We start from the raw sequence: 12,158 nt of genomic DNA, 5'->3' as shown, positions 1-12,158 counted from the left end.
CAATTACTGTGATAAGAATTTCTTACGCAATTCCTGTGTTTAAATAAATGTATATGTTGTATACTTCTGAATGCTTGTCTTTGAGAAAGATTTGCTGTGGTTGTTAATTTTACTTAAAAATATTCATCCATATATTTTTTTTTTTAAGGATTCTTAAAACATTTTCTATAAAATGTTAAAAGTGTAATAATTAAAGTTAATACATTTCTTATTTTTAACGTATATAAAAGCATTAGTATAAAGAAATCGCAGCATTAGTAATATTTCCGATAACTTGATACAATCATCAATAAGTTATCATAGTGATAAAAAAGTTATCTATGTTTTTGTAGCAAACATCGTAGAACAATTTATATAATAACCTTGCCAACGAGTATACTGTGACAGTTCTCGATTGGACATAGGTAAATCAATGTGCAACAAAAATGCTAGGGCAAGATCGGTTCTTTGTGTTCATTATATTTTTGGTAGTTGTGCTTTCTATTTTTCATTCAGGTACGTAATGTAATTTATTTGTTAACAATTTTATAAATAACAGCAAAATATTTTCTAAAAAGTTAATTTATAAGAATTTTTGTTACTGTACATTTTTGATATTATATGTTAATACAATTTAAAATTTTATAGGTCCTTAGTATTTTTTTTATATAATAAAATTAGTCTAGAAAATGTGGATAATAATTAACAGTTGCTATAGATTACTCAATATTACTATTAAAAACTGAAGGATTAAATAATTCTAATTTCTAATAATTACATAATCAAAAAATTTGTTTCATCGTATAGTTACAGTTAATGTAATTTGAATGTAAACAATTGTTTTTCTAATTTTATTTTAATGAAGTCATTTCTAAAGATCTTTTTATTAGTTTATTGTTTTATTTATGTCTTTTTTAAGGTGAGGCGGACTGGTTGAAGTGTTATAATTGCAATTCGGCGATCACTGCAACCTGTGAACATAATCCAACCTCGGGGGAAGTAGTGTCATGTAGTCAAGATAATAACGTATGTGTATCATATAATATCGGTAAGTATCTAAAATAATTAATTTTATGACTTTTAACACATTGGATCCTATATCCAGAACGTACATGGGTAATGTTGCAGGTTGTAGAAGCTTTAGTTTGTTCTATTTTTTATATATGCTACCATAATAATAAAAAAACTTATTTGAATTTTTTTCAATATTGGAGTTTTTTCTAATTTTCTTCCAGTAACTTGCAAAAACTTGCATATATAATTTTAATTCTAAGCAATTTTATAAAAAAATAGAATTTTTAACATTGTATGTATGTATGTATGATGTATATATGTAGTAAGAAACTTATTGTAATATAATAGTCAATCTTCTTTTTCCAGAATATAATGGCAGAAAACTCATCATACGTACCTGCGGTTATCGCGACTTCTGTAAATCTACAAATCTTAACGTAATCAAAAATTGTAGAGAATGCACCCATGACCTGTGTAAAGGTTGATACTAATTTTTTTTATATAAAATTAATCTAGAGATTGTGGATAATAATTAACAGTTGCTATAGATTACGCAATGTTAATATTAAAAACTGAAGGATTAAATAATTCTAATTTCTAATAATTATATAATCAAAAATTTGTTTCACTGTATAGTTACAGTTAATTTTGGTAATTGTTTAGATGGCGGGGACCACCTTGGATGACCTTGATATTTTAGTATGTTGTCAAGGTCACCCTCCTGCTGACCTTCAGAAGGTTTCAGCCCGCGCTTGTTATTCGTTAAAAAGTTATTAACAAAAAAAGTTTGGAAAATATAGCAGCTATTTGAGTATTGGAAGGCATAAATAACTAATATATACGTGTGTGTGCCCTGCTTTAAAGAAAATCACAACTTCTATAAATCAGGGCAACACACGTGTGTGTGTGTGCCCTGCTTTAACGAAAATCATAACTTCTATAATAAAGCAGAACATACACATATGTGTGTGTGCTCTGCTTTAACAAAAATCACAACGTCTAAATGTAAATAAGCAGTGACCTTGTTTTGAATAGCACGCGTTCCAAGCATGTATATACAATATATATATATATATATATATATATATATATAAACCAGCTTGTCTCAAGCGCACCACGAACCAATATGGCACCTCGTTTCGCGTGGAAAGTGTATGCGTGAACTATTTCGATGTATATATTAGTCATTTATGCCTTCCAATACTCAAAATAACTGCTATATTTTCGAAACATTTTTTGTTAATAACTTTTCAACGAATAACGAGCGCGGGCTAAAACCTTCTGAAGGTCACTCAGGAGGGTGACCTTGACAACATACTAAAATATCAAAGTCATCCAAGGTGGTCCCCCCCCCCATCTAAACAATTATCTTAATTTTATTTGAATGTGAACAATCGCTTTCTAATTTTATTTTAATAAGATCATTTCTAAAGATCTTTTTATTAGTTTATTGCTTTATTTATGTCTTTTTTTAAGATGAGGCATTGAAGTGTTATAATTGCAATTCGTTGATCAGTGCAACCTGTGAACATAATCCAACCTCGGCGGAAGTAGTGTCATGTAGTCTGGATAATAACGTATGTGTATCATATAATATCGGTAAGTATCTAAAATAAATAATCTTATGACTTTTAACATATTGGATCCTATATCCAGAATAACGTACATAGGTAATGTTGCAGGTTGTAGAGGCTTTAGTTTGTTCTATTTTTTATATATGCTATCATAATAATAATAAAACTTATTTGAATTTTTTCCAATATTCGAGTATTTTCTAATTTTCTTCCAGTAACTTTCAAAAACTCGCATATATAATTTTAATTAAAGCAATTGTATAAAAAAATGAAATCTTTAACATTGTATGTATGTATGATGTATACATGTATAGTAAGAAACTTATTGTAATATAATAATGAATCTTCTCTCTTTTTCCAGAATATAATGGCAAAAAACTCATCATGCGTAGCTGCGGTTATCGCAACTTCTGTAAATATACAAATCCTTACGTAATCCAAAATTGTAAAGAATGCACCAATGACCTGTGTAAAGATTGATATACTAATGCAGTACCAACGAAAAGTTGTAAAACAGCTATTACTGTAAAATTGAAATTTTATTTTGAAAGCCACTGATTATAATAAAAATATGTAAAAACCATGTGTTTTGTTCATGCCATGTCTTCGTATTACACCTTTTCCCAAAATGTAAGACGCACGAAATAATTTATTATTAATTCAATTTATTCATCATGTGTAACGCTGTTTATTTCGCCGTGCAATTATTGTGATGAGCATTTTTTATGCGATTCCTGTGTATATTGTTTATAAATTCATATACATAACACATTGTTATAACTTTTATCCTTTGACTTCCGTACATAATGCACAATACGTTAGCATAAAGTTGCTCTCGCGTGGCGCGCATGCAATTTTCCTTTAATATCGCGCGGAAAAAACAGCAGAGTAAGGTCTTTTTTCAACAATAATTTTCGACGAAACTTTCGGCGATCACATTCGGTGAGCCTAATTGAATAAAATCTCTGGTGTACCAATAATTTCGTCGCCCGCGCTTTTTAATTTGTTCATTCTTGCGAGTCTGACTTTTTTATTCATAAAAATATTTATGACGTATCATAATAAGTTTATTTCAACACGTATCTATTTGCAGAACATTGTTTTACAGTAATTTCGATTGCTATCACATTGCACGTTAATTTCGATTTTTCGTAGAATGAGATAAGATTTACGTTTAAATGGCTTTTTCCCCTGGTATATATCGTAGATAAATATTTATTTTTATTTTACATTTTATTAATTTTATATATTTTTCTTATTTTTATTTATTTATTTTCTTTGTATAAAAAAGAGATATGCCAGATAAGAAAAAAAAGAGAAAGAAAAAAAAGAGGAGATATATATATATATGTAAAGCAAAAGTTCGTAAGATTAAACACATTGAAGAGATATAACTATAATAGCGTAATTGCCTCAGTGAGCATTAAAAATTTGGTAAAATTCAAGATTACCATCACTGATTTGTGAGTGCTGAAAATTATCAATATATTCAATTTTAGATAAATTAATACGATTTTCCCGCAGCTATACCTTTAATAATATGATATTGCCAGTATTATATTTCAGCCGGTCATTGCACTTCGTAACAGAAATTGATCGTAAACGAAAGTCTATTCGAAACGGTTAATTAGTTCCTTGATGCGCGCATAAACTAATTAGCCGGCATAAGGTGAGAGTAATGCAACCATCGTGCGTTCCGCTCATTATTTTGTACTTCGAAACTTAACTACAGGTACAAACATTCGGTTAAGTTGCGACTTAGGTATCAGTTTTAATTTAACTGTGTAGTCATATCAGGCATGATATAATCATAATATACTCATAATGAAAAAATTCTTTAAAATTTTTGGGTTTCTTGTTATTTGCTATTTCTTGCTACATCAGCAGTGAATTTAATCATGACATAATTAAAAACCGCAGAAATATTTTCTCTCGTTCTCCAATTTTAGTAATAAAGGTTGTGAGTGTAATATGGCAGATAAATTTTTAACTCGAATCGACGATATTTATACCCGCTGAACGTTTGTCGCAAAACCTCGTCTGTTTAAAACGCCGTCAAACTACAGTATATCACGCATCATTTTAGGTAAGGCTCGCATTTCCGTGACACGTCGTCGACGTCGCGTAGCGTCGACCCTCTAGCAGTCTAGCAGATTGCCAAAGGCCTTCTGTGGCCGTACAACGAGATTCGATTACGGCAAACCTCGTAAACTTCCAATATTACGGCTGAGAAAGCAGTGCTCGCAGTGCCCGTTGAGAGGCAGATTTCCTCGTTTACTTCCTCGATCACTCACCCACTCCTCTCCGAGTTTTCTTATTTTCTTTAGTCTCTCATCGATGAAAGAAAACGTCACGAGAAAGTTTTTTATGTCGCTCTCACCCCTGATATCTTTAATCTTCATAAAAGCGCCGTCACCGCGGCGTTGAAATGAACGCGGGTCGACTTTTATTACGTCAATTTTTTTTCCAATTAAGGGATGCAAAAAAAGCGGCTTTAGCTCTCGCTGTCTTATATACTTCATCAAGCACGCATATGGGTCTTGTTCTTATTTTTATTTTTATACTTCTCCGTTATTCTAATATTAGGTTGTATATTGCTTTTCCTCAAATGTTTATTACACTATCGCTCACAGAAGCATATACGTATGTGGATGTATATAACGTGTACGTGAGCAATATATTCCGCTCGGATCCGTGGGTTCGCTAAACCCAAATGACAGTGTGGATCAGTCTTCTCAGCGGGATTATTACGGCGAAACAAAGTCATTTCTGATTAGCGATATCTCGTTTCTGGAGCTCTCAAGATAACGTTCCCTTCTAACGTTTATTATCGTATTATCTCATTATTTTTAGCGTTATCCGAAAATTATGCCGATACATATAGAAAAATAATCCACGTAAAAAATGTCGATAAAAATCGAACAGCGAGAGATCGTGGCTTCTTGTAATTGAAACTCTCATTTTGCGTATCCTTAATCCATAGAATTCTGCGATATTAATTATGACAAGGTTGCAGGTCAATTTAGATGCATGTCGCTCGATTGATTTCCTTCGTGTATCAGTCGAGAAACGCTGCCGCTATAATGCTCACGCAATGGCTTGACTCCAATCAGCAAAACCCCGGAGGATTTACCTACCGAATTGCTCAAACTGTACGCAAACCCTAAACGCAATTAACTAACGCGGCTGCAAACCATCACTTATCGGTAGGCGAATGTAACTTTTGTCCGCGACGAATCGTTCGACTGGTTACATCGAAGTATATTGTACATCCAACGGCGACGCAACCTTGTTGGCCAGTTTGCGAAAACCGATAAAAGACTCGAACAGATCTAAGCTCTTGATTGCAAGCGCACCACGATAGTTTCAAAAGTACGAGAACGACGAAGAGAGGCGCGGACGATGGACTTGATGGAAACATATTGAGTTGCCGCGCGATGCTCTCACGACGTTTACGGCGTTATTACGGCCATCCCCGACGTGTACGGTAGAATGTATCTCATCTCCCAGTTATGCGTCCGCGGCGCCGCGCGTATATTACGGCTACGCCAGATTAACCGCAAAGTATCAGAAATTACGACGCGCGTATGTACGTCAAAGGGAAGCGTCCGCGTCTCGCGAAAAAGCGAATTTTCCTCCGCACGCATCCGTGGTACAGAAACAACGAGCGATCATCTCTACTGCTCGCAAAGTGGCCGCAGGATCGATTAAGAAATTATGTTATAGGTTTCTTACTTGTATCTCCCGAATACAGATATTTTATGATAAGAAAAGGTTAAATTCTTTTCTTTGTAAAAATTCATGATTTTTTAAAAATATGCTTCGTGACAATCGACACTTCATTCTATATGTTTTACATATTGTTTCGTAAGCTTCTGACACACGAAAATTCTTTCTTCAAATTATTAACAATGCTACGTGTATTAATCTAAATTGTATTTTTTTGCGTTTATATAAATATGTTAGGATAACATGTTACTCTGCTGCGTTGACTACAAAGCTTTGATGTCACGAAGATTCAGATATGCTGACATTGGAAATCTAACACCTCTGAGCAAAACGAATTCTGAAGAGATATTACATTTTCTTCGTGTATCTTTGCTGCCGTGTTGCACGTTGGTCGCATTTATATCTTTCTTGCCAAGCTTTTATTACCTTTTCGCCACAATTTCTTCCTCGCGCCCTTTCTACCTCCAATTAGAAAATTTTATTCATTATACTTGCAAATTCTGTCATTTCGCATCCGTTGCGTACATTTTTCCATGCATAAGAGAACAGTTAACGTGGCAGTATATGAGAAGAGAATTTAAATAATAATTCATAAAATTTCAGCATACTCAAAATCACTATGTTTTTTTGCAAATTAAAGTAAATTCAAAAGATGCGACTTTTGTTCCTAGAGATATATAGAATATCTTTCTTTCGTCTATGAGAATAAATCTTGCATCCATCAGTATACAATTAGGCCTTTTTCATTGTTCAACGCGCGACATTCGGCGCTGGACGGCGTGCAAACACGGGTCCGCGCGCGGAAACGATTTTAATTGCTTGCCATAATTAAAGGCGTTATTGTTGCCGAGCATCCGGCTCGCGCACCAGTCAGAAATACAAAAACTTACGGCCGCGACGAAAGAGTTGAGGGAACGGAAGCACGGATATTCGTGAATTATTCGCCATTCGCGACGCCGCGACGTGCAAACAGCACTCGCGTTTTATGATCGCCGTGACGTTGACAAATGACCCTCGCGATTATACTTTTATATGTCATAATTGACAAGTGATATCGCGACCAATAATCGATTGGTTAATTAAAAAATATTGTTTAACATTTGTATTTGTGTATATGACCTAACTAAAAACATTATTTTTGTCGCATACTTGAATTTCTGATATTATGCGCCGTATATACAAAATCAATAATGAAGACTCTCTATGAGTTAAAAATTATAATAAAATAAAATAAAAATTTAACGTTATAAAATCTCATCGGTATAACATGTATTTCAATTCGCGGCAGTTTAATAAAATACAAGATGATAGCGTACGTAACTGTACATTTGTAATTACAATTTGTCTCGTTTTCCATCGTGAGGCTGAAGCTGAATCCCTGCAAATCCCTTCGCTACGTATTTCACAAATCTTGAATCGCTTAATGCCTAAAATACGGGACCGCTTAACAGCGCATCGAATCCGCAACATACACGGATAACTGTGATTTATCGGCGAGGGGAGAATCAAACGGATGCAATTCGACGGATGTGCACGGTCTCGTAAATTTTCGGATGGATTTACGATCGAAAACGAAAGCTTTTAGAAAGGACGGAGGATTTGCCACCTACATTACGTGCAGTCCACTTGCATTTTACTAATCAAAGTGTGAATCCCATGTACAATGCAATCGAATTTTATTTATTTCAATTTTTCTGTCCGTCGTGTTTTTCTCCTACTCACAATTATAAGCATATAACGCACATGCCTCACACGCGAAATTGTATAAAAATTACGAACCGTCCAATCTACGTACAAACGCTTTCCAATAAATAGCAGTAACGACGAATTGTTAAATTTCATGATGGATAGTCCCGCTTTTGAAAAGATAACGACACGTATCACCGAAAGTGACGTCTTGCAGTCGAGAATATGTTTTTGCCAATAATTGGCAAAAACCAGCAACAGTTTAAAAGAAAAAACCCATATTGCGGAGACAGAAATTCGAAATCTCTGCAAAACCTCTAATTCTAAATTACAAGATAAATTGTGTATTGAAAACGTGTCTAAATTTTATATTAATTTTATATTAATATATGTTATATAATATAATATCAAAAATTCGATATTCGAATATAAAATAAAATTAATTAAAAATCTTATCTATTCTCTAGTTTAATTACGATTGAAATTAAAAAAAAAATTGTGTGAAAACAACTTCTATTTGTCTGACTATAGGCTACAAGAATTTGTTCATAAAAAGCAGGTGATTTCCGGATCATGTTGAGGCTGAAAAGCAATAGTATATTTTTCTGTCGCTTTACAGAATGTCTTCCGTTCTCTCTTTTTGTTATAATAACTATTTCATTTAATAACAAGAATCGCCGCGGAAACGGCTTTCATTAGCTCTATTCATGATATTTTACCGTGAGTTTCACTGTAGGTTATAAGAGAAGGAAGACAAAAGATGTTTTCAGAGCTCGCGTGCGACGGAACTCTAAGCAGCCAAATCGTGCTGAAAATGTTTCTTTGTATAAAGTTCTTTAGAAGACACTCTTATTCGCTTACGCGGAAAAATATATAAAAATCAGCGATAAAAATAACTGATTTGTAAAACGAGTACCTCGCGATACGTCATGCTTTCTATAAATTGCAACGTGTATTTCGCCTGCGCTTTGGATTTTATGCAGTCATGGCGCGGACACATTGACCCCAATTTCAAAATGCAGAATATTGTCGACCACACAAGATATATAAATCCGACTTACAGAACGACCGTAAGAAAGCCAAAGTAGTCTAAAAATATTTCTCTATCGCATTACGTCACGCATGACAGACGAACAATGGAAGGCAAATTCCCTTTGGAGTAACAAAGCTCGCTCAGACAAAGTAGTTGCATCCGCGCAAGCGAATCCGTTCTAAATTCGACTTGTCGCCGGAGGGAACGGAGAGTTGCAATTGCAGTGACATGCGTTTAATCGCGAGTGAACCGCGGGAATCGTACAAAGGAACCGAGAGAAAGTTTCTCGACACTCGGCGCTCCGAAATGCAAGAGGTGCATTTCTCCGAAATGCTGAGAGATTCGCGAATGTTGGGCGCTACGGCGATATAACACAATTGTGCAAGAGCGTCCGCCGTTCTCTCCGAGTACTGGCTCGGTACTCCCTCGCCGTACATACGCGTACACGCACGCGGGGGTCACGCGGGGGCTACGCAGGCACGCGTGTGTCCGCGGACCGCGGACGGCGGCGATCGGCCGCAGGCAGCCACGAGCGCGGGAGGTGCACCGAGCGAATGCTCGACGCACGACGAGGACGAGGCGCCTCAGTCGACCGCCACCCTTCGCGACCGACGGTTCTCGTCGCCGTTCTCCATCTCGCCGGAGAGAAGGAGGGGAATCCACCCGCCTGTGCCGGAGTGTTTATCCTCTGCCTCACGCGCGAGCTTCTCAGCTCCGAGATACGACCCACTGAGCGAGATCTAAGAGGTGCGCGTGTCACGGTGCTCGCGGTGCGTGCGAATCGCGGAGGGTGGACCGAGGGGGTGCGTGCGTAGCGGTGCATTTGGATCTCCCTCTCCCTTTTTCTCTTTCCCTCTGTCCTCATAAGAGTGCGAGTTATCATGAGTCACTATCGAGTTTGAGGAGTCTTCCCACGTCGCTGAGAAAGAAACGCTGAATTCCAGAGGAAGAATTTGACCAGCATCCCGATTAGTCGCTTCCAACCGTGAGTATTACGTGTTAAATAATAACACTGTTTTCATTTTCCATCACGCTTTGATTGTAGCAAGCGGAAACTGACAGCGTTCTTTATGTTAAACATATAATATGCTTTAGTTCCGATACGCCCTGGTACCAATTCTATTTGCGATTGAATCTTCCCGACAACATAAATATAGCGTTCTTATAAACAAATAACAATTTTCGAAAATAAAATGGGAAAATAAAAGATTTTCATATTGCATCGTGCAATACGTGCGCTGTTACATATTTTAAAACTGTGCTGCTATTGCTACTGTAACACGAAAATGTGGAGCGATGGAAATGGCAATTGTTATGAGATTTTGGATTCAGCGAAAAAGCTATTAGAAAACGTTATAAGCTAATTATTAAGCACACATACATTGTTAACATATTGAGTGATTATATTTTTAGAGCAATGTCTTGATTTATTTATTAAAAGCTGCAGTTTCAATCAGATATTTACGTTTCCGATAGAGATATTATTTTTGATTTGCCATTATTTTGACGTTATCTCATTAACATGGTTCATTAATATGCGATATGAAGTGATTTAAAATAAATTTATCGAGGAATTATTGCATGTAATAATTAGACTAATTAGAACGGTTCGATTATGACATGCAACAGAATATAAACACATGTGGTCGAATATAATAAATATTATAATTTATAGTGGCAATTAACGAATGCTTCAAATCGTCGTTCAAAATTCGTATATTAATAAATATATACTATAAAGTATAAACAATGCAATATCACGTACGGAAAGCCACATTACGCATTACACAGCAAAAGTGTAATGAGCATATTGATAATTAATACTTATTAATAATCATTGATCTACCTCTCTAATAATGGGAAATAATTTAATGACGCGCGTCAAAATTTTGTACATATTTCATTACATAAAACATTCGAAGAATAAATCAAATTTTACGTGCAAATCCACTAGTTCGTTTAATCACTAACGTTATCTGTTAATTGTCTGCGTCGAGCCAGGTTGAAAGCACGAAGGAAATGACACGTTGCGTGTCGCCGCGAACGGAAGAAACGAGTTTCGAAAATGAGAGCGCGCAATCGTTTCCGCGAGACACTCGGTCGTTAAATTCCGAGTGTCTTAGATCTTAAAATGGAAAAACTGCATGTATCTGTGTACGGATTACGTAGAACATCCGTTGGCGGTAGGGAAGGAAATCCGATGACATCGACCGATGATCTCTCCGTTCGTGGAATAGATGCAACAGTAATTCGCACAAAGACGTTCCAGCTGTGTGACGTCATATATAACATTCGAATCTTTTGGCTTAATTTTTTTTCTCCGAATTCACGAGCGCGCTCATCGATGTCTTATCACGCGGTGATTTTACTGCTTGCGAGCATCTGGCTGCGCTGTGCTCTCTTCCAAATTAGTTTCACCCACTCGTGAACGAAAAGACCGGAGCATCGCGGAATCGAAAGTATTCGATCCGTCGAGCTCGTTAGAGACGCGAAATCTGCATTCGCACGCGCGTTACTTTGCGCTAACGAGGATAACGAAGCGTGCGTTAACGGGGAACTAACGACCGCCATCGCGCGCCGGCGCCCGTGAAGATGATTGCACACAGGTGCACCGGCGAAGATACGTGTTTCTTTCATCCCCCCGCGCCGCGAAACCATCGTCACGTCGAGGAAACTTCGCGCGAGATCGAGGATCAGTCTCCGCTAAGACGAGGGTAATTACTTCACGAAATATGACTGCGCTTCTCGATATCGTCCTTATCTTGGAAACTCCAAATGTAACTTTTATCACCAACGTTTCGAGATAATAGAGACTGAGTTGTAAGTCATAAAACGCGAGCCCGAGCGAGTAAATTTTACGTTAAAAATCTAAATGGTGCATTTCCCGCAGAGGTCTCATCCATTTCATCTCGCGAATGACGTAGTTTCTTAACTTCAAACACGAATTGAAAGTTCCCACTAACTTTAAAGCGCGATTAAATTACCCGCGTCGTAATTACATATTAACGCAAATGTGCATATCAAAGGGCGCGCGCATAAGAGCGAGCGGTTTCACATGGAACGTTGAACTCTCGTTCAGCCAATATCGTTATACCTCGCTGACTAGGAAGCAATTCTTTCGCGTTAGTACACGGCCGGAGTAC

The 12,158-nt window shown here is 36.4% G+C and overlaps 2 protein-coding genes across 3 annotated transcripts in view; both read left to right on the top strand.

Moving 5' to 3' along the window:
• Positions 1-351: 351 nt before the first annotated feature.
• LOC143904949 (uncharacterized) lies at positions 352-3,150 on the top strand. 2 transcript variants are annotated; one of them, XM_077419970.1, is made up of 5 exons: positions 352-495; positions 899-1,027; positions 1,360-1,473; positions 2,470-2,570; positions 2,929-3,150. In XM_077419970.1, exons 1-5 carry the CDS (start codon positions 426-428, stop codon positions 3,001-3,003), a joined length of 489 nt encoding a protein of 162 aa, XP_077276096.1. In that variant the 5' UTR covers positions 352-425; the 3' UTR covers positions 3,004-3,150. The 2 variants fall into 2 exon arrangements, with proteins under 2 accessions (XP_077276096.1, XP_077276095.1); XM_077419969.1 differs by having other exon boundaries at positions 2,470-2,592.
• A 6,406-nt stretch (positions 3,151-9,556) lies between these two features.
• The window catches only part of Mesr3 (misexpression suppressor of ras 3), a 44,972-nt gene continuing 42,370 nt past the window's right edge, over positions 9,557-12,158 (top strand). The window contains exon 1 of the mRNA XM_077419915.1: positions 9,557-10,000. The gene's annotated coding sequence lies outside the window, so the exon portion shown is untranslated. The remainder of the gene's footprint in view (positions 10,001-12,158) is intronic.

The sequence above is a fragment of the Temnothorax americanus genome, unplaced genomic scaffold (genome assembly GCF_048541705.1).
Source record: "Temnothorax americanus isolate GAGA-0224 unplaced genomic scaffold, ASM4854170v1 Scaffold6, whole genome shotgun sequence".
NCBI lineage: Eukaryota > Metazoa > Arthropoda > Insecta > Hymenoptera > Formicidae > Temnothorax > Temnothorax americanus.
The sequence above is the reverse complement of the archived record's forward strand: the minus strand, read 5'-3'. Positions and strand labels throughout refer to the sequence as shown.

Coding starts and splice junctions, on each gene's coding strand:
- LOC143904949 (XM_077419969.1), top strand. CDS start 426: ATGCTAGGGCAAGATCGGTTCTTTGTGTTCATTATATTTTTGGTAGTT. Junction 496..898: donor GCTTTCTATTTTTCATTCAG/GTACGTAATGTA, acceptor GTCTTTTTTAAG/GTGAGGCGGACTGGTTGAAG. Junction 2,593..2,928: donor ATGTGTATCATATAATATCG/GTAAGTATCTAA, acceptor CTCTTTTTCCAG/AATATAATGGCAAAAAACTC.